This window comes from Syngnathus leptorhynchus, chromosome 9, assembly GCF_054491065.1.
Source record: "Syngnathus leptorhynchus isolate UIUO chromosome 9, UIUO_Slep, whole genome shotgun sequence".
In the NCBI taxonomy this organism is placed as follows: Eukaryota; Metazoa; Chordata; class Actinopteri; order Syngnathiformes; family Syngnathidae; genus Syngnathus; species Syngnathus leptorhynchus.
This window is the reverse complement of record NC_141203.1, coordinates 14,242,854-14,267,173: the sequence shown is the minus strand read 5'-3', so window position 1 is coordinate 14,267,173 and position 24,320 is coordinate 14,242,854. Positions and strand designations below refer to the sequence as shown.

At 51.0% G+C, this 24,320-nt stretch overlaps 3 protein-coding genes and 1 pseudogene across 3 annotated transcripts in view; all 4 read left to right on the top strand.

Annotated features, from left to right (window-relative positions):
* The window catches only part of ttn.2 (titin, tandem duplicate 2), a 160,289-nt gene that overhangs the window by 17,499 nt on the left and 118,470 nt on the right, over positions 1 to 24,320 (top strand). The window contains exons 40-56 of the mRNA XM_085919768.1: positions 232 to 606; positions 1,207 to 1,257; positions 13,667 to 17,452; positions 17,899 to 18,177; positions 18,361 to 18,924; positions 19,039 to 19,320; positions 19,681 to 19,959; positions 20,039 to 20,320; positions 20,402 to 20,680; positions 20,818 to 21,105; positions 21,188 to 21,466; positions 21,544 to 21,825; positions 21,960 to 22,238; positions 22,421 to 22,699; positions 23,019 to 23,297; positions 23,391 to 23,678; positions 23,755 to 24,033. Coding sequence (XP_085775894.1) covers positions 232 to 606; positions 1,207 to 1,257; positions 13,667 to 17,452; positions 17,899 to 18,177; positions 18,361 to 18,924; positions 19,039 to 19,320; positions 19,681 to 19,959; positions 20,039 to 20,320; positions 20,402 to 20,680; positions 20,818 to 21,105; positions 21,188 to 21,466; positions 21,544 to 21,825; positions 21,960 to 22,238; positions 22,421 to 22,699; positions 23,019 to 23,297; positions 23,391 to 23,678; positions 23,755 to 24,033 — 8,430 coding nt within the window. The remainder of the gene's footprint in view (positions 1 to 231; positions 607 to 1,206; positions 1,258 to 13,666; positions 17,453 to 17,898; positions 18,178 to 18,360; positions 18,925 to 19,038; positions 19,321 to 19,680; positions 19,960 to 20,038; positions 20,321 to 20,401; positions 20,681 to 20,817; positions 21,106 to 21,187; positions 21,467 to 21,543; positions 21,826 to 21,959; positions 22,239 to 22,420; positions 22,700 to 23,018; positions 23,298 to 23,390; positions 23,679 to 23,754; positions 24,034 to 24,320) is intronic.
* LOC147051470 (uncharacterized) lies at positions 1,971 to 3,620 on the top strand (annotated as a pseudogene).
* LOC147051469 (uncharacterized) lies at positions 3,949 to 5,402 on the top strand. The gene is made up of 2 exons (XM_085920728.1): positions 3,949 to 5,275; positions 5,395 to 5,402. The coding sequence occupies exons 1-2, from the start codon at positions 3,949 to 3,951 to the stop codon at positions 5,400 to 5,402; spliced, it is 1,335 nt and encodes a 444-aa protein (XP_085776854.1).
* Positions 5,713 to 12,644, top strand: LOC147051468 (uncharacterized). Its single transcript, XM_085919769.1, has one exon. It carries the CDS (start codon positions 5,728 to 5,730, stop codon positions 11,983 to 11,985), a length of 6,258 nt encoding a protein of 2,085 aa, XP_085775895.1. The 5' UTR covers positions 5,713 to 5,727; the 3' UTR covers positions 11,986 to 12,644.

Sequence of the window (24,320 nt, the reverse complement as noted above, 5' to 3'; positions counted from 1 at the left end):
TTTTTTCTTCTTCAAATCATCATTTTTATCGTATGTCAAAAACGCACAAGGGGTTTGGTCTCCCCGATACGCGCTGCACTCGTGATATGGCAGTAGCATAAGCCAACGTGGTCCAAATGTTGCGCCCCCCCCCCAAAGGAGCACAATCAGAAAATGGAAATGAGAGGTCAGCGACTTTAATCCGTGTTTAGCAGACTTGATCAGTAAGCCGGAGGGCATACTTCCTTTCAGGGCAAAAACAATCAGCGGAGCCTCCCGCACCGTGGCACGACTCGACCACCCTCAGCGCTCCGAGCCAGAAGCCGCCACTCTTTGTGCGGCCGATCGCGAGCTGCTCAGTGCCGCACGGGGAGGTGGCCCGCTTTCACGCGTGCGTGTCGGGCACTCCTGGCATGGAGATAAGCTGGTTCCACAACCGGCAGCCGGTGCCGCCCAGCAAGAACGTGGTGTTTCATTACGACGAGGCGACAATCACAGCCACCCTCATCTTGGTGGATGCCTTCCCGGAGCATGCGGGCCAGTACACCTGCAGGGCGAGCAATCCCGCAGGAGAAGCTGCATGCTCAGCCACGCTGGTCATCACCGAGGCCTGGCAGGAAGAAAAAGGTAACCCTCGGCCGGCCACGTCTGGCTGCAACCGGAGCCCGTGGCCCTCCCTCCTCCGAGTCACAAACCAAGCTAGCTCACAAGTCCCGCTCTCACTCACTTTGGACTTGAGCTTCTGACTCCCCTTCATTTCCTCTTAACACCACTTTGGGACACTTTCTTGTCAGCTCCATCTTCCCTCAGTCAGGGTCACAAAATGACAGAAAGTGCTGGTGTCAGCCCTCTCCACTTTGGACTTGCTTACTCCTCCTGCTTGTCTTCTCGACTTTTCCTTTATTTCCCCACCTCCAAGTCACTAACTCGTCATCAAAGACAAAAGTCCCGGCCTTCATTTCTGCTTCATCGCATCCATCATCCATTATCAGGGGGGTACAGGAGCCAATCATCCAACCATTGTTGAGGGCCGCCTATGCCAGCGGTCACCGGGCAGTCGGCGGGAGACACCCTGAACTGGTTGCCAGTCAATTACAGGGCATTCATTGATTTTTGGGGAAAGCTCACCCGCTGACCACTGCTGTTTTGCATGCACCCTTCATCCTCCCACCCCTATGAAGATTTGCTTCGAGGACACCATCCAACTTTGCTCTCTCTTGTTCACAGTGGCTGTCGAACGAGAAGAAATCGAGGCCACCGTCGAGCAGGAGTTGAAAGGTAAGGAGTTCCTCGTCAACTGCTCCCAGTCACGCTGTTGCGAAATCTCTGCCCTGCTTTGCCCTGAAAGCGCTCACTCGCTCTGCGGGTGCTCGATGGGTTTTGAGGCGGCGTCCACAGACATCAAGCAGTGTGAAATGTCTCAACTGTTCCTTTGCATGTCGTACGAAAAAAGAGAAAAAAACGTGGGTGACATTTGATGACTTTGGTCTCTTTGCATCTGTCGGTACCTTTCAATTTTGGCATGAAGGTCCTTGCAAGAGGAAAGGGTTTTGAGGGCGGTTGCCGCCGGGGGGGTTGGTGGTAGAGCTCAGATCCCATCTGAAGGTTGATCAGAAAAGACGTGGATATTTCTTGTCCTGGCTTGCAGATAGCGAAGATGTGTCTACTGTGGTTTGCAGTCCCCATAACCCCAGTCAACTATATTAGTTCGAATAAACGCCTTCTCACCAAATTTAGTCGCTATACTAACGCTTTGCGAGCAATTCTTTCCTCATGCTGTCAAGGACGAAAAAGGGCGTTTATTCTCGTGTCTGCAAGTCAGGTAAGAAGTAATCCAACAAAAGTGACTTTTAGCAGCGCCACTTCGAATTTTGCTCCTCAAAGTCTCCCGAGGGATAATTTGTCTTCAAGAAATTTCCACAGAAGAAGGATCAAATCTTCCTGCAAGTTTCTAATCAAAAGAATCAAGTCTTGCGTTTATTCGAACAAATATGGTGAGTGCAATTATTTCTTCCAGCATTGTGATTGCATGCACATTTTAATTTCCTCCATTAATATATCATTCATTCATTCATTCATTCATTGCAATACATTTGTGGGTTTCCACGCCGGCAGCTTAGTCCTTGCCTTCTCTCCGCAGAGCCGGGCTCAACGGGCGCGGCACTGCCGCTCATGGGAGCCTTCTCCGACACAGACGACTTCCCGGTGTCCAGCAGAACCTCCTCCGTGGGGTCCCGGACTGAGAGCATGAAACCGTCATTTACCAAGAAAATCAAGTTCCAATCCATTTTGGAGGGAGAACCGGTCATGTTCAAGTGTCAACTTCTGGCTTGCCCGCCACCGGTTTTTCTCTGGTTTCATAACAATAGGTCTATACCCAAAACGCGCAGGCGTAGGATTTGCACTGAGGGCACAATGCACATACACACAAGTAGCTTGCTCATTGATAGCGTCAGGGAAAAGGATTCTGGGAGCTACAAAGTCATGGCAATCAACTCAGAAGGTTCTGTTGAGTCCACAGCCTCTCTTTTGGTTTCGCTGAGGGAGGAGCAGTCGGCCAACTACCTAGGCTATGTCCGCCGCCCCCCTGCAGAGGTCCACAAAAGCACAGCCTGGATGGCTGAGCAGAGGAAAGGCAGGAAGATTAGGGTGGACCTCCGATATGTCGGATCTCCATTTGACAAGATATCCAAGGTGCACCAGCAGCAGACTTGGTCCAAGACAGGTCTGGTGCGTACCGTCTTCTTTCACTCCAATTCTTATTGGCGTGAGAAAGAGTCTGGCAAACAGTCAGAGTGCCTGGAGACGGCCTCTGAGCGCGCCCCCTCCCCCCAGCCCATGTTCGTTCGCTCCGATGGCTTTGACGATAGATGGAGCGACATCTACTGTGACCGGCACACCGGAACGCGATTCAGTGAGAAGTTTAGCGACGGCTACAGCGAAAGGTTTAGTGACACCGAGAGTCTTCACAATGAAGTGAAAAGTAAGCTCAGTGCTCTCCAAAAGGCTGTCAGGCAAAGAAAGAGGCTTTCTATCTCCACCGTCTCGTCCACTGAATTTGACTGTGAGTCGGTAGCCAGTGATTCGAGCTATGCCGATTACGCGGAGAGAATCCGGGTGAAGCCGAGCGTTCAGCGTTTCAAGAGCGCCTTTGACTTTGGCCAAGTTCCGAGGGAGTGTCTAGGCCCAGAGGTGAGCGCTGAGACCTCTCGGCCTCATGTGAGACATTTGTTTGAGCCTCAGTCTCGTAGCAGAGCTGTTCAGATCATGAGAGGTGAGCCGGTTGATGTGGCGGTGCCAAAATGTCAGACAAAAGTGTGTGCTGATGAAGTTCAGCTGAAACAATCTGATGAGGTTAAGGAAGAGTTGCGTGAGCTTCACATCAGGGTTGGCGATGACCAAGTCACAGAGGAGCTGGAACCGTATCCTCCTGAGCCCACATACCTTGCTAAAAGCCCAAAGCACCCTGAATTCCCACACAGACCCACGAGCCACCATGAACCCCCACACCAGTCTCAATCCAAATACCATGAGGAACACGCGTACCACCGTGAGCCCCCGTATCGCCCGCAAAGCCCACAATTCCCTCATGCCCATAACTCTCAACCATTAGCAAGTGGGGACACGTGGACATACACTGAGCATGCTAAAGACGACTTTTGGCTGCGCGAATCTCAGAACCGCGATGTGGTCAAGTCTTTTATGTACCATGTCTTGCCTGAAGAATGGGAACACACTGCAACAACAGTAGGCAATGACGGGTCCCTCAAAGTCCAGTGTCAGAGTCTGGATGATCATTTCCTTGACCACCAAGGGACAAGTTTATCACTTCATCTTAGAAAAGGCAGTAGGGTGTCAGAAGACGAAAGATCTGAATCGGAAACTGGCTTGCCAAAGCCCAGTGAGACACCGTACGCAGAGCCCAAAGAGCAGGAAGTAAGCGAAATAACTCTTTTGGAGCCCAAAGCCATGTCCCGTTGCCAAAAATCTCCCGAAATAAAGGCACAGGAAACCTGTCCTGAAGTTGCAGCAGTACCAGAATTGGAAGTCAGAGCAGAGGAAATCAAAAAGCACGACTTGTTCACGTGGCCACAGAAATTTCCTCAAGTCAAAGTACAAACTGAGGCACACTTTCAAACTCAAGAAAGAGGAGCGGCAGCAGAAATTGTTGAGCTGGCCTGGGACAGACACGCTGGCGAGTCACAATACCAAAAGACACTGAAAGCTGAGCACATTGAGTCGGAGGAAAGACTCCTGGCCCTATGCTTTGGCAAGTGGCAGCAGGTCGAGCAAATCCCACAGAAGGAAGCTTTTCAGCCCGAAAGGAGCCAGCCAAAGCCAAAGGAAAGATATACAACGCCACAAAAGCACACCGACACCCAGAGATGTGCAAGAGTGGACACTCTTGGAGAAACCGAAGCCATTTCAAATGTTTACAAATCTACAGGGGGGGAGGCCAAAGAATCTGGTTTTACAACTGCAGCACATTCAACTCTGGAAACAGACCTCAGAGCAGAGGATATAAAAGACTCCCAACTGTTCATGCAGCCGCAAGTGTTGCCGCACCTTAACACTAAAGACAGAGGAAAAGCACAAAAAAGCGTCGAGCCTGCCAAAGGATGTGAAGAATCCTCGAGGCAACGCTACGTGAGGAGCCTAGAAGCAGAGCGTATGGATTGTGAGGAAAAACTCCTGGCCCTGAGAATCAGGAAGTGGCAGCAAGGTATGGAAACATCTCAACTGGGAGCTGGCCTGACAACACCAAAAGGAGCACCATGTATGGATTCGGAAGATGAAACACTCCAATCTGGAACTGGCATGCCCCAGCCCAACGAGACACCTTATATGGAGCCCGAAGAACCTATTTACACTCAGCTGGGGGCAAAGCAATCGGGTCCTGGGACCAAAGCCATGTCCTGCTTCAACAATTCGACCAGGATGAAGGCCAGGAAAAGCCACATTGAACCTGCAACAGTTGTGATAGACAAATTACCTGAAGTCATGGCAAGGCAATCAAAAGACGACGACGACGATGGACTGTTTATGCAGGAACAGATTTCACCTCCAGTCCAAGCACACACCAACATGCACCAAACAACTAAAGCTAGAGGCGAGGCAGCACAAAGAATAGAGCCAGCTGGAGGCAAATGGTCTGCCGAGTCTTTGAGGGAGCAGCAGTCTGAGAAAAGCCCGGAAGCTGAGCACTTAGAGTGTGAGGAAAAACTCCCGGCCTTACGAATCAGGAGGTGGCAGCAAGATACACAGATGACACAGAAGGAAACACCTCAACCGGAAGGTGGCTTGTTCATGCCAGAAGGAACACCATGCGTGATCCCAGAGGATCATATTTCCAGCCTGCATGGAGAGAGAGAGGTAACTCGTGAAGGGCCCAAAGTCATGCCCCTGTGTTTACAGGAAACTGACCTTGAAACCAAAACTCTCTCAAGCAATAAAGTCCCCGCAATACAAGTCGAGGCAGAAGAAATAGAAGACAAGGACCTGCTTGTGCAGCCAATTGGGACACATCCTAATAGTACAGGTCGAGAAGAGGCAGCAAAAATGGTTGAGGCAGCCAAAGACAAATGGTATGAAGAGTCCTTGAGAGAGCACTATGACCAAAGTTTGAACGATGAGCATATTGAATGTAAGGAGAAACAACCAATAAAAAAGTGGCTGCAAGATTGGCAAATAACACCGGCGGAAGCATATCGTGGTGAAACTGACCCGCTCGTGCCGGAAACCACAACAATGTGCATGGAGCCAGAGGAGCATATTTCTTCCATCCGGCACAAAGAGTGTGGCCTTGCTCATGACAGAGACATGGACCCACGCAGATCTCCCAAAATGAAGGCCATGGAAACCAATCGTGAAGCTTCGAAAGTTGCAACGTATGAATTCCTTGACTTAGAAGGTAATGCCGAGAAAATGGATGAGGGCCTGCTTGTGCCACCTCAGACATCACCCCGAGTCAAAGTAGAAAGTCCTAAAACTGAAGGTAGACCAGACGCATCAAAAAGTGTTGAGCCAGCCTGGATCAAAAGGTCCGCCGCGTCCTTAAGGGAACAGCACGAGAAGAGCTTGGAAGCTGATCGCATCAAGTGTGAGGAGGAACTGCCACCACAAATCACAAAGCTGAAGCAAGGTATGGAGATGACACAGGGGGAAACATGTCCAACAGAACCTGACCTACTCATGCCAGAAGGAACACCATACGTGGATTCAGAAGAGTATGTTTGCAGCCAGCAAGACTTGAGAAAGATCATTAGGGAGGAGCTTGAAGCCACATCCCCGTGTTTCAGCAAAACTACCGCAGTTTTAACAGATGTCATACCTCAAGTCAGAACAGAGCAAATCGAAGACAAGGCACTGTCCGTGTGGCCACCAATGCCACCTCCATCAAAAGTGCAAACCGAGGCACGGTCTAAAACTAAAGGAAGAGGAGTGGCTGAAAAATCGGTTGAGCCAGCTGTCGGTAAGTTTTCTGGAGAGTGCTTGAGTGGACAGAATGAAAAAAGCCTGGAAGTTGAAGAGAGAGAGTATCAGAGAAAATACACGGCCCCACAAATCAGGACGTGCCAGCAAGGCAGGACAGCGGAGGAGCTGTCTCAAACTGCATCTGTACAGTCGAAGCCAGAAGGAAAACCCGACGTGGAAGTCGGAGGACCGGTTCCAAGCGAGACTGAGAGGGAGCCGTATCGAGCGGACCAAAATCAACCCGTGACGATGATAACCCAAAGGTCCGCTGGAGCGGGTACCCGAATGGAGCAGGATCCAACGCCTCCTCCTGCACCAAAAGGGAAAAGGCAGGCAAGGGGACTGGAAACACAACCTGCACAAATGAAATTGCCACCCAAGAACAGAGGAGGAGATGAAAAGCTTTTATTTGACAAAACAAGAGTGGAGCGAGAACTACAGCTGTCAATGGAGAACGTCTCCGAGCTGAAGAAGTGTGAGCTGTTTGTAAGTGAAGAGCAGGCCCTGGCTCAGCGCATCATGCAATGGCAGAAAGATGTTCTGATGGAACGCCGAGAGGCCGACAAGTCAGATGCTGAATGGACACGTGCGTATCCCCCTATTGTGGTAGAGAGGAACACTGAGGTAGAAAGAAGAGTGACAGGAATGATTGCTCCGGAACCTCCTCTGCCAAATGAGATGATCTCATGTGAAAGAACAAAGTTCTTTAGGAGTCATTTAGACCCAAATGAGCAGGGTGAGAGCGGGCCGTGGTTACATGATGGCGTGCTGCCGGATAAGGACCGTGAGGTCAGACTGCGGTGGGACGCTGACGATTTAGTCAGTGAGGAAGCGGCTCAGGATCAGCATCTCCCTAGATGGCCAACAGGTGTGGTCCAACCAGAGGAAGGAGCTGACCTGGAGTCTGACTGGGCTTTTGGTTTACCAGCTGAATCCTTCCCTAATGACCTCCTCCTTCCACAAACGGATGCGGCAAGGAGACCCTCGTCGATTTTGGAAGAAAAGTCCCAAGAGGAGCATGTGAGCGCGGGTAGAGACCAAGCGCAAGAGACCCATTCACTTCCATACCGTGCCAATTACAAGGCATCCCCACCTCAATGTCCACAGGTGGAATCCATGGCTGTGAAAAAAGAAGATGCAGGTGATGCGTCGCCCTTTCAGCGACATTTACCCTCACAACCTTGCGCTGTCTCTTCAGCCAGCTATGGACTCAGCCCACTATTGCAGGGTCCTCATGAGGAGTCTGTCGTCAGTAGACATTCCCAATCACACTGTCCTCAGACAAGTGAGTCGGAGCAGAGTCTGACTAAAGAGGAGGATAGTTCATCAGCATCCAGCAGCAAGCCTATCAGGGAGGCACTAAAGGAGGAGATTAGCTTCGGCACATCTGCAGACAAGAAGAAGAAACCACACACAGATCTGCTGGCGGTGGGAAAAGAGGTCAGTAAGGAGCTCTCAAAAGTCAAAGATGAAACCCATCAGGACAGGTCTGGACATGGAAGTGTAGCAAAAATGGAGAGAAGAAGCCAAAACCAGGACATTCCTGTGGGTGCTAAGCCAACGCGACCATCCACGTCGCCTCGGGAATTAAGTCCTGACAGTTTTTGTCCAATATTTCTACAAGAAATGTCCTCACTTAAAGTTAGAGTTGGAGAGATGTCAGAGCTGAGCTGCCAGTTTCGAGGCGACCCTCCGCCTCAAGTCACATGGCTCAAGGATGGACACTCATTGGCCCACAACCCCGACTACGACTTCACGGTCAAGTCCGACAAGTCGACGCTGACAATTTTCTATCCGACCACAGACCACGAAGGGACATACGACTGTGTCATAAGTAATAAACACGGAAAGTCCATCAGCAGCGCCAGTTTGACTCTCTCTGACAAAAAGATTGTCTCACGGGAAAAGTTCGAGAGGGGAGAGGAACCTCATGACAGCCAGGGACAAGCTTGCGATGAAACATTAAAAATTCCTCAAGCAGTCAGCCAGCAATACCTCAATGATGCAAATGAGTCTCAATCACCTACTGTGAAAATCAGAGTTGAAGCTCTTGCTCCAGACCCTGCGACCACGGAGGTGTTCAATGATGAGCAACCCCAGGACTGCTCTAACTTGACTTCAACAGAGCCACTCAGTCAGCAAAAAAGTACTTTTGCCTTTGGTGCGCCTGCTGAAGCTCCTAGTGTGGTCAAAGCGTTGGAGAGCCTCAGCTGCACAGAGGGTCAGACGGCCATGTTGGAATGTGTTCTTTTGGCTGAACCTTCCCTTGAGGTCACATGGTTTTGCAATGACGTCCCTCTTGAAACAATGACGGATAAATACAGGGCAGAAGTTGACGGTCAAGTACACAAGCTCTATGTTAGCTCTTTCACAGGGACCGACGCCGGCATATACAAATGTGTCGCAGAAAATAAGATGGGAGAGGTCTCGTGCACCTGTGATGTGTTCTGTCAAGACATCGTTGTTGACGACGTGGAAGACGTTGGCAGGGAGACAAAGTTAAAAGAACCTCCATCTCAGGTGCCATCAAAATCCAGGGCGGATGGACATGGGGTGCCTCCAATTATATCTGGATGTGGGCTGCAGCAGTCATCCGCTGTGATAAACGTGTCTCAGATTAAACGAGCCTTTGAGTCAGACTCATCTCCTACTTCATTTCAGAAGCAACGAGAGGAATCACCTTCCCCTGTGGAGTGCGTACCTGCACTGACCAGTCCTCGTGTTGAGTTACAGCGGCACCCGGTCAAACCTGAATGTGGCAGTGTCCACATTGATCCTTACATGGTCGCCAACTTGCCACATCTCACCCAAGGTCTTCCTGCAGCAAGGAGCCCAGAGCTCGCCACCTCAACAGAAAAAGTCTCTGAAATAATCGCGGAGGACACTAACATTGAGGAGTTAGCCATCAGACAATGTGGCGAGGGAGTGCGGGAGGCATCTGAACTCAACCGGCCAACACCCCAAAAACCAGCTGGCATCCCTGAACCCCTGATGGCAGGGCAAGCAGAGGTGGCGGGAGAGGAGCAAATGTTGCACATGTTTGACAAAACAAGTAGCTTCATCCCATTCCTATCAGATAAGGTTCCCACTGTAAGACGTTCAGTCCAGACTATCGGTCCAACCGGCCAAGCAGACAAACCTCCGAGTTTATCTGAACCGCTAAAGTCTGAAAAGCTCAGGGAAGCCGTGAAGTCTGAAGGTGCTCCAGAGGTGCAGGGATATGTTGTCGAGGAGAAGTTCGGTGATGTTTTTAGAGAATGGAAACAAGAACTTAAGAAAGGTAGTGATGTGGAGAGCATTTCCATCCCTGAGCCGTTGTTGGATAGCGGTGTTTTTTTCGGTGGGCCACCTTCTCAGCTCAGTGCGCAGTCTGCAGTCGACTTAATTGCCGGCGATGTAGTTGGAACTGAGAGAGGTAATGATCAACCTCTGGAATCATTAGTTGTCCGACCAATTGTCGAGGGTCACAAACGTGTCTCTTCCGAGAGCCCCGACTCTCGAATATCCGGAGGTGGACAAGCAACGGGAGCTGCTGTAGGTATCATGGAGGAAGAGGAGGTGACTTTTGGTGCAGTGTATGAATATTACAACCCTCCGACAGACTGGGCACGGCCACTCTCCCCTGAGTCTGAGATGTCGATAGAGATTGGCAGCACAGTTGGTGAGGAAGTCGCTGAGGGCTTCTACACACCAAGTTCATCTACAGAGATCTCTCATTCGACTTTCCATACCCCCAAGTCTCCGAGTTCCTTCCATGCTTTCAATTCTCCCAGTTCTTTCCATACCCCTAATTCTCCCAGTTCCTTCTATACCCCTAGTTCTGGTACACCGGGTGGTTTTGCTACCCCTCAAGAGTTTCCATCTTCCCCCACACAAAAGAACCCTTTGTCAGACTCCAGTGACAGGTTTTTCTCACCTGTCCAGTTCCTCGCGTCTCCTGTCGATGAGGGCATTGAAAGTGTAGCCACTGAAGTAAATGCAAACGAGCGGTGGTTTTGTTCCAAGAGCAGTGCCTCCAATCAGGAGAAGGTGCACGGAGTCCCGCCTGCCTTCCTCAAACCTCTGACGAAGAAAAAAGTCTTTGAAAACGACTCTCTGATCTTTCTCGCTGAGGTCTTTGGCCTCCCATTACCAGAGGTGAATTGGTTCCGAAACAAAACCCGGCTGACGGCTAACAAGCGGATCGTTATGGAACGAGATGGAGACAGCGTCTCTCTCACGATTCACTGTGTCACTAAAGCTGACCAGGGAGAATACATCTGCCAAGCGGTCAATGATGTCGGTGAGGCCCGAAGCGTCGCTTTAGTGCTTGTGGTGTCGCAGGAAGGAAGGCTCTCGCGTGCCCCGCCCGCTGTTACCCATCAGCACGTGATGGAGTTTGATGTGGAAAAGGATGACTCGTCTCGTTCACCTTCTCCCCAGGAGATCCTGTTAGAAGTCGAACTGGATGAGAATGAGGTCAAGGAATTTGAGAAACAGGTGAAGATCATCACCATTCCCGAGTACACAGCCGACAGCAAGAGCATGGTTATATCATTGGATGTTATTCCGAGTATTTACGAGGAGGGCACTGTGGACTTTGTTACCCAGGAAAACGAGAATCTGAAAATAGCGTTTGAGGTGACCGAGATGCCGCCGAGGTTTATCAATCCCATCTGCGATGTAGAAACCTCACAGAGTTCCACTGCCGTGTTTGAGTGCTCGCTGATGGGAATACCGTCCCCTGTCGTGTCCTGGTTCAAAGGGGACATTCAAATTCCTCAAAACAACAGACGGTACCTGCACTCATCTGATGGAGAACGTCATTTCCTGAAAATCTGTAACGTGACAGAGCAGGACAGCGGCGTGTACACCTGCGGTGCCGTTAATGTCGTCGGCGAAACGCTGTGCAGAGCCTCACTGGTGGTGCTGGGTGCAAAGGAATTTTCCGGACAGACCAGAGGCAGGGAACTGACGGCCGTGTCTCTCGGCAGCGCCAAAGACCAGCCGCAGAAATTTGACATGCTGGTGGGAAACACGGCGACGGACGAGCAACAAGCGTCAGAGATTGAGCTGGAGTTTGAGTTTCAGCAGGAGGCCGATGAATCTCAGCGTGCCGTCCGCCTGGTGGCCACTACGGATAGGGGGTTGAGCGAAGACCGGCACGTGAGCATCAACTTTGATGTGTTTGCCGAGTCCTCCAAAGAGGACAAGGTGGAGTTCAAGGGAAAGTCATCCGACATGTGTAGCTTTGAATTCCAAGTGACGGAGATGGCCCCGAGGTGCGTCATTCCCTTGACGGATGTGACCGCCACTGTGGGTGCGCCGGTCATCCTGCAATGTCTGGTCAGCGGGAAGCCAAAGCCCACGGCCGAGTGGTATAAAGATGGCGAGCGCGTTGCTCACGGCAGGTGTATCGTTCAGGAAAAAAACCCTGGCCACTTTAACCTTCTCATCACCAACGCCAGCCAGGGCGACGCGGGCGAGTACCGATGCCTGATCCAGAATGCAGCCGGATGGATCGAAACCTCGGCGCTCCTGAAGGTCTTTTAGAGAAATGTCTCCATGCTTGGTAATAGTGGTTGAATGGAGGCATCTGGACTCTTGGTTGTTGACGTTTTTTGTGAAACCAAAAGCGGTTCTTCCTCAGTTTGGAAAGGGCCCTTTTAGTTTGACATAGATGGCTTCTCTCAAACCAGTGGTCCGGGCAAGTCCCACAAGTCAGTTCCTCAAGTCGCCGATTTAAGAAACACTATTAGTTACTTTAGCACACTCGTGCAAACGCAAGACCCTCATAGCCGTTTGGAGGCGTCCATAAAAGCTGCTTGGGTGTTGGCCTGCTGTGACAATCTGCATTGAAAATATGAAAGTGGATCAGAAGTAGTTTGTGGGTGGAGTCTTCGTGGTCAGTCAAGGAAATTATAAAGTCACGTGCGCAAACGCGGCAAGTATGTCTCATTTTAAGAGCACTGTGTTCTAAAACATTTGAAGAAAAAAGTTGATATCACCCATCGTCTGACTCGTAGATGTGTGTATTCAATGCCTGTTATTTGAGTCACGTTTGTTTGATTGTGAACCTTTGAAAGTGTCACAGCATGCTTATTGGGCGTGTAAATGTGCCCTCTTCTTTTTGGTTTGAAGAGAGCATTAGAGATATTTCATTTTTACAAACGTGTCCTTTGTCTCAGAGTTTATACAATAAACTTCAAAAGTTGAACTCCAATCGGGGTCTTTTATTTTTTTTTTTTCCGTTTGAGATCATGACTTGTCAAGAGTTTTCTCTCCCTTTTTTTTAGTTTTACCAAGTGAAGCATGGAGTGATGAAAGAGACGTGGGTGATTCTGTGGGCCGCGTTGACTAATCGGAAAGTTTGATGAAGCTAATACTACCAGCATTACTCTTTCTACTACTCCTCGTAAAAGGTGTCAAATGCGGGTCCAGAAAGGAAAACCCCTGCCACAGTTTGGCTTCCCCCACGGGTGCTTCCAATCAACCAAGCGGGCAGGTAAGCTCCTCGGGATCCAGTCGATCAAAAGGACCTGGGGCCTAACTGTGGCGGGGTTTCTATTCTCTGGACCTGGATTTGACTCCGCTGCCGCCACCACCTTCATTATAAACACTCCCACCACTGTCACTACTGCTCCGATCACCACTCGTCAACTACTGCCACAGCTAACACTGTCACTACCACTAATAAGGAAAATAATGATAGTGACCGTAAGGTGTCTGCAGATGCTCAAAAACTCAATATTAACTTTAGTGATTCAGAAAAATGTGCCATTCCGAGGTATTAACGAGCTTTTGTCTGCAATCGGGAGAAGAAAAATGCTAAGACTTATTTGACGCGGTGAATCCTAAACATCTCAAGAATGATTCAAGAAGTTTGCCGTCGGCGCGGTGAAAACAATGGTAGCGCTGAACAAGGATGTTTTGGTTTTGCTCGTTTCCCTCCTCTTATGCAAAGGATACGTTTACAAAGTATCAAATCACTATGATGAAGGAAAAGGTTGGGACGATATTATATGGAACCCATCCATACGAGCGAGCGAGCGAGCCACCCTTGGTAGTCAAATTTTGCGCCGCTGTGGGTCAGGGTTGCATCTTGGCCTTAAATTTCACTCTACCTCATGGCAAGACCGGCGCTATGGCACTTTTCACATAGGCAGCATGCATTTTCTTGTGTGGCTAACATGACTTTTTTTCCTTCTCATTCTTGCTCGATGTTTTCCGACAGAACGTTCTAGCACTACTGTCACCACGGTGGAGGAACAAGAGGAGACCTACTACACGCGTGTCCAGTTGGCTCACAAAACCAAAACACTTGAACTCGTGCCAGAGCCCAAACCTTACTCTTCCACGATAGAAAAGAAAAAGGAGAAGCCAGTGTTTCTCAGCCAGCTCTCTCCAGTGGCGGTGAGCGCCGGGGAGAGCGCTGTCTTTAGTGTCAAAGTGTCTGGCACGCCCAAGCCCACCGTTCAGTGGTCTCGCGATGGCAAAGCCATCAAGAGTTCTTCCGTGTACAAACTGGTGGAGGAGAAGGAGGAGTTTACCTTGATCATCACTCGCGTCACGTCGGAGTACGAGGGCGAGTATTCCTGCACTGCCTCCAACCGCTTTGGCCATACCACAAGCAGCGCGTACCTGGAGGTGAAAAAGGAGGACCTTAGCCAGGCAGAGAAGTGGGTGGAGAAAATGTTTCAGTACACAGGTAAACCTCCGTCGTTCGCAGTGCGGCTTCAACCCGTGAGCTGCTCTGAAGGGACAGAGGTTCGTTTTCATTACAAAGTTGTCGGGGATCCGGTGCCCAAAGTCCAATGGCTCAAGGGTACTTTTGAGATCCAGTCAAGCCCCAAGTGTGCCGTTACAGCTAACCCAGACGGCTCTGGCTTCATTAGCATCAAGGATGTCAAACAGGAAGACAGCGGCATGTACACATGTAAAGCGTCCAACCAGTTTGGGGAGGCGTCGAGTGGAGCGGAGCTGGTCGTGCTCAGAGAATCTCACAAAAAGCAGGTTGTGCTCCAGAAAAAAGGTTATAAAGTTTCCAAGACAGAACAGGCTACGGAGTCTCGCTTGTTCCAGGTCAGCCTCCCGGGCCAGGACAGGGTCAGCTCTGATCAAATGGTATATACCATCGGTACTGAAGACCGGCGTGTTATTCCCAGTGAGCAAGTGGGTGCGCTCACCGAGCTGGATATCTCTGCCGCCACCGTTCACCGTGAGAAGGTGACCCATCAGGCAGCAGTGCTCCAGTCTCTGGAGGTGGAGGAGAGAGTTTCGGAGGCGCCAACCCACCCGGCTCGAGTTTCAGCTGTTTCTCAAAGGCAGCTTCACATGGCGGCGTTTACATCGTCTGTTGAGGAGAGTCCAGGCCTCACAGAGCAGCACTGTGAGCGCATTCTGAGTCCCGAGGTGATTGAGCTCCAGGCAAGAAGAGAGGAGAGGTCGCAAGTGATGTCGGCCGTAGCCGAGGAACTCACCCCTCTTGTTACCGCCGGCACGGAGCCGCTGGCCGACAGAAAGTCCACGTCAATCCAGCCCAGATCAGAGCCCAAGCATCTTGTTAGCGGGCATCAGGTGGAGTCGCAGATGGCAGTGATGAAAGAAGAGTCAAAAGAGCTTTCTGGGGCGCAGGGGGAGAAAGGGTACAAGGTGAAAGAGGGGGTCAAAATCTTGTACTCGGCTCAGTCTACTGAGAAATATGCACTTCCAGAGGGTCACACTGCTGAGCTAGCGACAGCCGACTCTGCTGTGACCACTTCTGTCAAGCGAGAGCACCGTCGTCTTGTTAAGGCCACAGTTAGCGAATCCAAACACACGCTGGCCAAGGAGACGGACTTCTCCACACAGACGCCGGCAAAGGAGACAGCCCTCCTCAGTAAGGACCGCGTGACCAAAGTGAGTCTAACAGCAGAGGAAAAGCACCCGTTTCGGGCAGAGTCCTCTCAGCAGTTGCCCACTTTGGACAGCGCCGTATCCATTCAGTCCCAAGTAGAAGGAGAGCAGCTCTTGCACTTGCAGGTTATCACCGATCAAGACCTGCTCCCCTCTGAAACCGGTTTCATTTGCGAGAAACCCCACGCGGAGCAGGCGGGGACCAGGATAAGTCCTACCGTCTTGCACTCGGTCAGCCAGGACGAGCAGAGGACAGTGGTTTGCGAGGACACGTTGGAGTTTGAGACCAGGGCGAGTACTGTTGCTCTTAAGTCGAGTAAGGAGTCCCCTACTCTGCTTCATCTCCAGTCAAACCAGTCTGTCGAGGTGCTTCCCAAAGAAGGTGTTCTTGTGACCGAGAAGCCCCAACAGCAAACAGCTACACAGAAAGCCGAAAAGGCTCGTAGTCACGCAGCTATCGCTGAGGAGAAACGCCAGCTGACAGCAGAGCAGCACTCTGAGCTCAACTTGTCTGTGACTGGACTTCAGTCTCAGCTTAGAACTGAGCCCAGGCCTCAGAGCATTCTCCAGCTGTCTTTTCAACCCATACAACTGCCCAAAGAGACGCCAGTCACATCTGACGTTAAGGAGCAGAGAGCCTTGGTGCAGAAAGAGGATCGTTGGAATCTGCTGCACCTCACCAGTGTAGCTGAGAGTCGGACGATAGAGGCGGGACACGCAGAGAGCCTAGGAGCTGTAGACAAGGTCACCTGCAAGACCACGGTAGAGCCAAAGGTTCCCGCAGAGCCGGTCCAGGTCGAGGAGAAGGAGCGCTGCACTGAGAGCAGTGACATTCTTGAAGCTGCGCAGCAGGACTTTGCCGTCCAGATCCAGGAAGGCCAATCAGTCAGGCAGTCAATAATAATGGATGAAAAGCCAATACTGACGGGGGAGCTCTCTCGAGAGATCGTCAAGTCCGAGTCGGCCAAAGTCACCGCTACTAAGCAAGCCCAACTGGCTCTGCACGCGTCAGAGTCCAAAGACAGCACAACTCTTCCCAAAGAGATGACGTTTGTGCTTCAGATGCCCAAAACATCCAGTGTGGGCATACGTCGTCAGCTCAGAAATGCGCTTCAGGCTGCAGTAGCCACTGAGCACGCTGTGTTGCTGGCCGACGTCGTCGGCGGGCTCCAGGCGGCACAAGTACAGGAAGTCAAAGTTCAGAGAGAACCCAAGCACACATTGTTTACATACCTGATCACATCGACGGGAACGCCTTTGGAAATCACTCTGGCTTTCCAGGGCCAATATCCTCGCACAGCTGACCTCAGAAGTGAACTTAGGGCAGCGCTCCACTCCATTGTTCACCAGGAGGCTCACGTTCTGACTTCAGATCTACCAGGCACCATGCAGCTTGACAAACCTCAGCGGGCGCAGGTCTCCTCTGCCCGCTCAAAGCAAGTCAGCTCCTCTGTTGTGCAGACAGTGCGCGTGGCAGAGAGCTCAATAGACCTTACTGCCATTGAATCTCAAGCGGCAGCCCTCAGAACCGAGTCCAAAATGGCGGTGGAGTGCGCCTCGGCCGAACAGCGGGTTGTCGTCCAGGAATCCAGGGAAGCGAAGGTGGCACAGTCCATTTCATCGCGGGTCCAAGTTTCCACCGAGGCTCAGGTGGCTTTTGAGCAGTCGGTGGTGGTGTCCAGGCAGGAAGTGAAGAGCCAACCCAAAGCTGAAGGGACTGCGGCACTTGCCGCCCCCCTGACCCCCACCGCAGCCCCCTCTGAACCGACCCGAGGCGTCACGGAGGAGAGAATAGAGCAGTTTGTCAAAGAGGAGATTTCAGTGGCCAAGCCAGAACAGAGAGAAGGTCCCCTTATAGTCGCTCCTCTGCAAGATGCAACAGTTGAGGAAGACGCTGACGTGACATTTAGTGCCAGCATCAAGTATGTCACCCAAGTGAACTGGTTTTTCAATGGGCAATTGGTACAATCTGGCAACGAGTTCAAGTGTTTGACAGAGCTCAACACGCATTCGTTGGTTATCAGAAAAGTTGTCAAGGAGAAACACCAAGGAGAATATGTTTGTGAGGCTGAGAATGAAGCCGGACGAGCGACTACATCTTCCAGACTCACAGTGGTCTCAAGAGGTTTGACATCAAGGACTATCTATGTTCCATCTTTTCCTCCCTTTTGTTCCTTGAGCGTCACTCCTAATCCACCCAGGCGTGTTTCATTTGTCTCTCGACTGTTCACGTTTCACTCTAACTCATCAATGTGTATTTTCACACCGACTGGTCTGAAGAGTAGAACCAGCACCCACTAGGTGCCTGGTGCTGCTTTTCGGGCAGCTTCCGTGGTCTGTCTCGGTTCAAAGCATGCGTTCAAAGCATGCGTTCAAAGCGGTCATCGTTCCACCCGTAGCCTGAACCCAAGCCCAAGCAAAAGTTCCATGAAACCAGTTTTCACAATCCTGGGGCTTGTGTTCTTGCTATCTGTTTTCATCACATCACCTGTGTCCTGTGTGTGCTTTCCACAAAAGCCATCCAGCCACGGTTCCACTGACATGTATCATCTTTGTCCATGTGCGCCTCAGTGCCGCCCATCTTTAGGCAGAGAATCACCCCTCTGGAGATAAACGTCGGCAGCCACGCCAGGTTTGAGTGCGAGGTCGAGGAGGCCCCGAGTGTGATCTTCAAGTGGTACAAGTCCGGTGTGGAGATCAAAGCGAGCGACAAGTACCGCATCGTCAGCCAGCACACTGGCTCTTCCCTGGAAGTCTTGAACCCTGCTAAAGCTGACAGTGGAGAATTCAGCTGCAAGGCCACCAATCAGTTTGGTGCCGCCAGCTGCGGAGCCTCTCTGGCAGTCACTGGTAAGAGACGCAAGCATCCCTTTAGTGTAAAATTGAAAGAGAGAGAATTATTTTTGGATGGGAGGCTGGGGGCAAAGTTCAACTTATCTGTGTGGTTATGACAGAAATGGCCTCTCGCAGTGGTGAACTGCTGCCAGGTGTCATTTTCCGCTTTCTAAGATATTTTGTACCTGCTTTCCATAGAAATGTACCCGCCGCTTTTTGTATCAAAACCAGAGCCAGTGACATCCTATATGGGAAAAACGGCCGTGTTCCAGTGCTCGCTCACTGGCTCGGCGCCGATAGAAGTGGTCTGGCATAAAGACAACATAGCCCTCTCACCGTCAGCGCACTATGCCATGAGGTGTGAGAAGAACAAGTACTCCCTGCACATCTCCAATCTTGAGCCCAGCCACCAGGGAGTGTACTTGTGCAAGGCGTCCAACGGCGCTGGCGCCGCTACTTTTAGCACAGAGCTCAAAGTCATCAGCAAGCCCAAATTCGTTAAGAAATTCGAGCCAGTGTCCGCCGCCGTTAACCAGATGCTGAGGCTGGAGTGCCAGGTGGACGAGGACACTGGTGTGACAGTCACCTGGAGCCGGGACAGTAAGAAAGTCCACCAGAGCCTGGAGTGTAAGCAGTCCTTTGATGACAGGGAGGCGGTTCTCGAACTTGCCAAGTCCAAAGTAAAGGACTCTGGCGTGTACGTGTGCACGGCCTCCAACGAGGCCGGGAGCTCTTCCTGCGAGGCTCTGGTGACGGTTCAAGGTAAGCTTTGACTGACATGTTAGCCGACGCCAACGCTTTGCATTGCTTCTTCTCTTTGACCAAAATAAGCACTCTTTTTGTTAAAAAAAAACCCAAAACACTCCCTCCCCGCAGAGCCTCCGAGCTTTGTCAAGAAAATGGACCCAAGTATCACATGGAAGCAAGGAATAGCTGCTCGCTTGCATTGCACCATCAAAGGTTCCCCAGAGCTCCGCATCCACTGGTTCTGGAATGATCGAGAGCTGGGCTCTGGAGACAAACACAAAATGTCTTTCGCAAATGGCACAGCCACGTTGGAGATCATGAACCTTCTTGTCACCGACAGTGGTCGCTACACCTGCGAGGTGTCAAACGACGCCGGCAGCGAAAGCTGCAGCGCGGCCGTGGCTGTCAAAGGTTTGTCCGAGACGTCTTGCAGCGTCACTTTTCTCGCCGATGTTTTCCCGTAACGTACAGCGCCACGTAACCCATCTGTTACGCGGCATATGTTCCAGACCTAGCAGCAAGGGCTGTAAATCGATCTTAATTCTAAAATAGCCATGGACAGGCGAGCCGAAATCCGCATGGATGTGACGCTGTAGAGCTACTTAAACACACACAGAGCAGCAGCAACCCTTACAAACAGAGCTTGGGTCAACACGCAGTCACAGCTACTGCTTGACTGTTTTGGGGTCATTGGGCGGAATCTTTCTCTCCTTGCTGTTAGCGTTCCAAGGGGAACACTGTACTCATGATCTTGACTTCTTCTGGTAACAGAGCCACCGTCCATTAAGAAAGCGCTGCAGACAGTGGAGGCAGTGAAGGGCGCCAGCGCTCTGCTGGAGTGTGAAGTCGCGGGAAGCCCTCCCTTTGAGATCACTTGGTCCAAAAATAAGAAGACCATAAGTAGTGACCACAAGTACAACGTTATCTCCCAAGAGTCCATGTTGAGGCTGGAGATCCAGCCCTTTGAAAGTACAGATATGGGAGAATATCAGTGTGTTATATCCAACAATGTGGGGAAAGTCACCACCAAGGGCGTAGCCAAACTTAAAGGTTGGTTGGTCGGTTGGTAAAACATTAACATTGCTCCCTGGCCGCTAGCTTAGCTCTCGTGGCTTTGATCTCTCTGTAGAGCCACCGACCTTCGCAAAGAGGGTCGAAAGCGTCACGGCGGTGTTGGGAAACACAGTGAAGCTCCAGGGAACCGTGAAGGGTTCTGCTCCCATCACAGTCAAGTGGATGAAGGACTCTGAAATACTGAGGGACGACGATCCAAACATCACTATGTCGTTTGAGAACAATGTGGCCATCTTGTCCATAGCCGTGGTGGCCATCGGCCACGCCGGCAAATACCTGTGCCATGCCGAGAACGAAGCCGGGCAACAGAAATGTGAAGCTGCCCTCACAGTCCATGGTCAGATGACATCCTCCTCCATGCAGTCTCCTTTGTTCTTCTCAATTGTAAATACTAAAAGTCTCTCCAATCTTATCTCAGAACCCGCTAGAATTGTAGAACCGGCAGAGTCCATCAGCGTGACGGCAGGCGATTCGGCCACGCTGGAGTGCATCGTCTCGGGAAGCCCGGACCTCAAAGTCAAATGGTTCCGAGACGACAAGGAGATGATCGGTGGGCGCAAGTACAAAATGAGCCAGAAGGACAACGTGGTCTCCTTGAAGATCCTCAAAGCAGAAAAAACAGATACGTCAGTCTACAAGATGGAGGTCACCAATAAAGTCGGGAAAGACCAGTGCACGTGCTCGGTGACAGTTCTAGGTGCGCTTTGCCCTAACCTCTTATGTGTGATTGTCTGTGAGGGACTTTGACGGAGAGCCGTGAAGCCCTCGGTCAAATCGCTTTTTGCTTGCTTTCCCAACGACTAATACACCCCATACCTCCCCTTTCATATGCAGACCGTATAATGCCTCCAGCCTTCATCAAGTTCCTAAAACGGGTTGACGGCAACATTGGCAGCGACATCTCACTGGAGTGTAAGGTGTCCGGGTCCCAACCCATCACCATTGCTTGGTTCAAAGATGAACAGGAAATCGAGTCCGGAGCCAAATTCTTGTCGGACTTCAAGGAGAGCTCTGCCTCGCTAACAGTCAGCCAGCTGGAAAAAGCTGACTCCGGAGTCTATAAATGCAGAGCCACCAATTCAGCCGGCGAGAAAGAAACCAGCGGCATACTTTATGTCAAAGGTGCGATTGCATCTTGCGCTGCCGTTTTATTGATTGGACATAAATGTAAAGTGCACGTTTCCTTCTCGTTCGCGGGCTCCAGAGCCGCCGCTATTCACAGTGACACCCGAGGACCGGGACGTTATCCCTGGAACTACAGTGTGCCTTCAGGCCTCTTTTACTGGAACCCCTCCTCTGTCTGTCAAGTGGTTCAGAGAGGATCGGGAAATGATCAGCGGAGGCTCTTGTTTCATCAAGAAAGAAGCCTCCGTGAGCACTCTGGAGCTTTCCTCCGTCAAACCCGGTGACTCGGCCAAATATACGTGCCAGGTGTCCAATGACGCCGGCAAGGTGGACTGCACCGCAGTGGTTTTTGTCAAAGGTGCCTGTCTCCATATGCGCGAATGAGCCCGTTTGACCCTAACTTGATTCCTAAACCTCACTCACCTCTTCTCTCAGAACCTCCCGTCTTTGTGATGAAGCCCGAGGCCACCGCGCTGGTGGTCAGTGGCAACTCGGTCAAGTTGCAGTGCAAAGTGACGGGCAGTCCTCTCATAGGTTTCAGGTGGCTGAAGGATGGCATGGAGATGAGCCACAGTCCCAAGTACACACTGACCTCGGTAGATTCGGTGGCCTCTCTGGAGATAGTCGAGTGCACTGTTGATGACAGTGGAAATTACGTGTGCATGGCTACCAGTGAGGCTGGCAGTGACTCTTGCAGTAGCACAGTCACAGTCAAAGGTTTGTCCACTTTGCAGTCAAATTGTACCTACCGTGCCGGACCCATGTTTAGAGTGTCGCAGGAGTAAGCCAAAATCGCTGCTGGTGATGTGTATTCTTCGCTTCAATTTTATATGTTGACTGTATTCCTTTAGAGCCCCCGGCGTTTGTTCGTTTCTTGGAGTCCAAAGATGCAGTGAAGGGGTCTGAGATGATGCTGGAGGCCCAAGTGTCCGGTTCGGCCCCATTCACTGTGTCCTTTTACAAAAACACAAAGCTGGTGAGGAACGATAAGAAACACAGGATCACGGTGAAGGAGGACCTGGTGGCCCTTCAGGTGCTGGCTTTGGAAGATGGAGACGTGGGCTTGTACCAGTGTAGAGTGGAGAACGAAGTGGGGAAGGCCACTTGCGAATGTCAAGTCACTCTCAAAGGTCAGTTCAGATGATCCCGCATCATCTTTGTACTTGGCACCTAGGCTCTAGACCGTTACCGCCGCTGCTGTTCTCTCACCCACCTCTTCTGCTGCTTCTTGCTTGGTGTTCCAATGTCTTTCTGCTGCTGGAAAATTGTTCAAATGAGCTAACACAAGGCACGATGATGAATTCTGTTGTAGAGCCTCCTTCGTTTGTCCAAAAGCTGGAGAGCGTCAGTGCCTTGGTAGGAAGCGAGGTGTCCTTGCGATGCTCCCTGAAAGGCTCGGAGCCCATGACCGTCACCTGGTTCAAAGACACCTACGAGCTGAAAGAGGGCGAAAACATTCAGACTTTGTACAAGGACCGGACGGCCCTGCTGCACATCGCCAAGATTGACAGCAAGCATGGCGGCAAATTCTCGTGCCATGCCCAGAATCAGGCGGGGAGCCAGACCTGCTCTGCCGTTCTGACCGTAAAAGGTCAGTAGTCTTCCAGATTCAAACTGTCGCCTGAAACTCAGCAGTTCACTCACCTCCGCTCGACCACATACGGCAATGTCAAATGGTGGTTTGACATGTATGACATGTATTTCAGATATATTCCGTTGCCAGCAAGCATGAGAGTTGAGTAGTAAGGTGTGTTTGTGACCCCTCACAGTCCATTTGTTCAAAAAGTGAATCCAGCTGATCTTGGTGGCAACGTGGAGACTCGCGGTCACAGGAGCTTTTCTTCTACTTCGACATTGTGTTGTGTATGAGTCCGGAGAAACTTTGCTGACTTTTGTCCTTCACATCCTAGAACCGGCTAAGGTCACTGAGGAGGCCAAGTCCATCAGTGTGACTCAGGGAGACCTGGCCACCTTGGCGGCCAGGTTCTCAGGCACCAAGCCCCTTAAGGTGCGCTGGCTAAAGTCCGGCAATGAACTGGTCTCCGGCCAGCGGTACAAAGTACAAAGCACGGACTCCGGCTCTGTGCTAAAAATCAATAAAACCGATAAAAGTGACGACGGGGACTACACCTTTGAGGTTTCAAACGATGTAGGGAGCAGTTCTTGCAAGGCCAAGCTCACCATTTTGGGTCAGTAGACGACATTTGTCGCAGATCTGTTACCACGGGGTTCCGTCTCGATGCACGCACTATTCCCTAACCTCTTTGTTCTTCCCGCATCAGATCAAATCATTCCGCCGACATTCACGAGGAAGCTGAAGCAAATCGAAGGTATCAAAGGCTCCTTCGCGCATCTAGAATGCGTCGTCTCTGGCTCACTGCCCCTCAGCATCCAGTGGTACAAAGACGAAAAGCAGATCCAGACGGACGCCAAACACAAGTGCACCTTCTTTGAGAATGTGGCTTTCCTGGAAATCTCCGACCTGGACAGCAAAGATAGCGGCAGCTATGCCTGCATCGCTAAGAACAAGGCGGGAAGCGCTCAGTGCTCGGGCACCTTGTTTGTCAAAGGTTTGAATCTCTCTCGTCTCGCTCGGGTTAAGAACTGCCCCGAGCTTGCTCGCAATCTTTTGATCTCCTTTTCCAGAGCCTCCCTGCATTATTGAACCACCAGAATCAATGAACGTTCTGCCTGGCTCAAAGGTCCATTTCAGCGCTTTGGTCTCAGGCACACCGCCGCTGACCATAAAATGGTTTAAGAACCAGAAAGAGATCTTGTCCAGCTCTGACTGCCTGGTAACAAAAGACAACAGCTCCACTTCTTTGGAGCTCTTCTTTGCCAAAACCCCAGACTCCGGCGACTACGTCTGCGAGGTTCACAACGATGTCGGCACCGTCTCCTGCCAAGCCACACTCTTCGTCAAAGGTTCCTCTCAAGACCTACTTTCTGTTCCATCCAACCGTCTGTTCCATTGTTTTAATTGAAACAAAAGAGAAACGGCCAAACTTGGTTCAAAAGGAAAGACAACATAGGGCTCAGCAAGACTTTTGCTGTGGCATAATGAATTGCTTCTGTTTAAATGAGTTTGAAAATATTGTTCACAAGGCTGAGCAGCTGACAGACCAAATACACGTGTGAGATTCACGGGGTTCAAAGGCAAACTCGAGTCTTGCTTTTGAGGTCTTTCTGATTGCCACGCGTGTGCTTGCTTC

What these genes read in the sequence shown, in the direction of transcription:
- LOC147051469 (XM_085920728.1), top strand. Translation starts at nt 3,949, where the DNA reads ATGTCCCGTTGCCAAAAATCTCCCGAAATAAAGGCACAGGAAACCTGT.
- LOC147051468 (XM_085919769.1), top strand. Translation starts at nt 5,728, where the DNA reads ATGTGCATGGAGCCAGAGGAGCATATTTCTTCCATCCGGCACAAAGAG.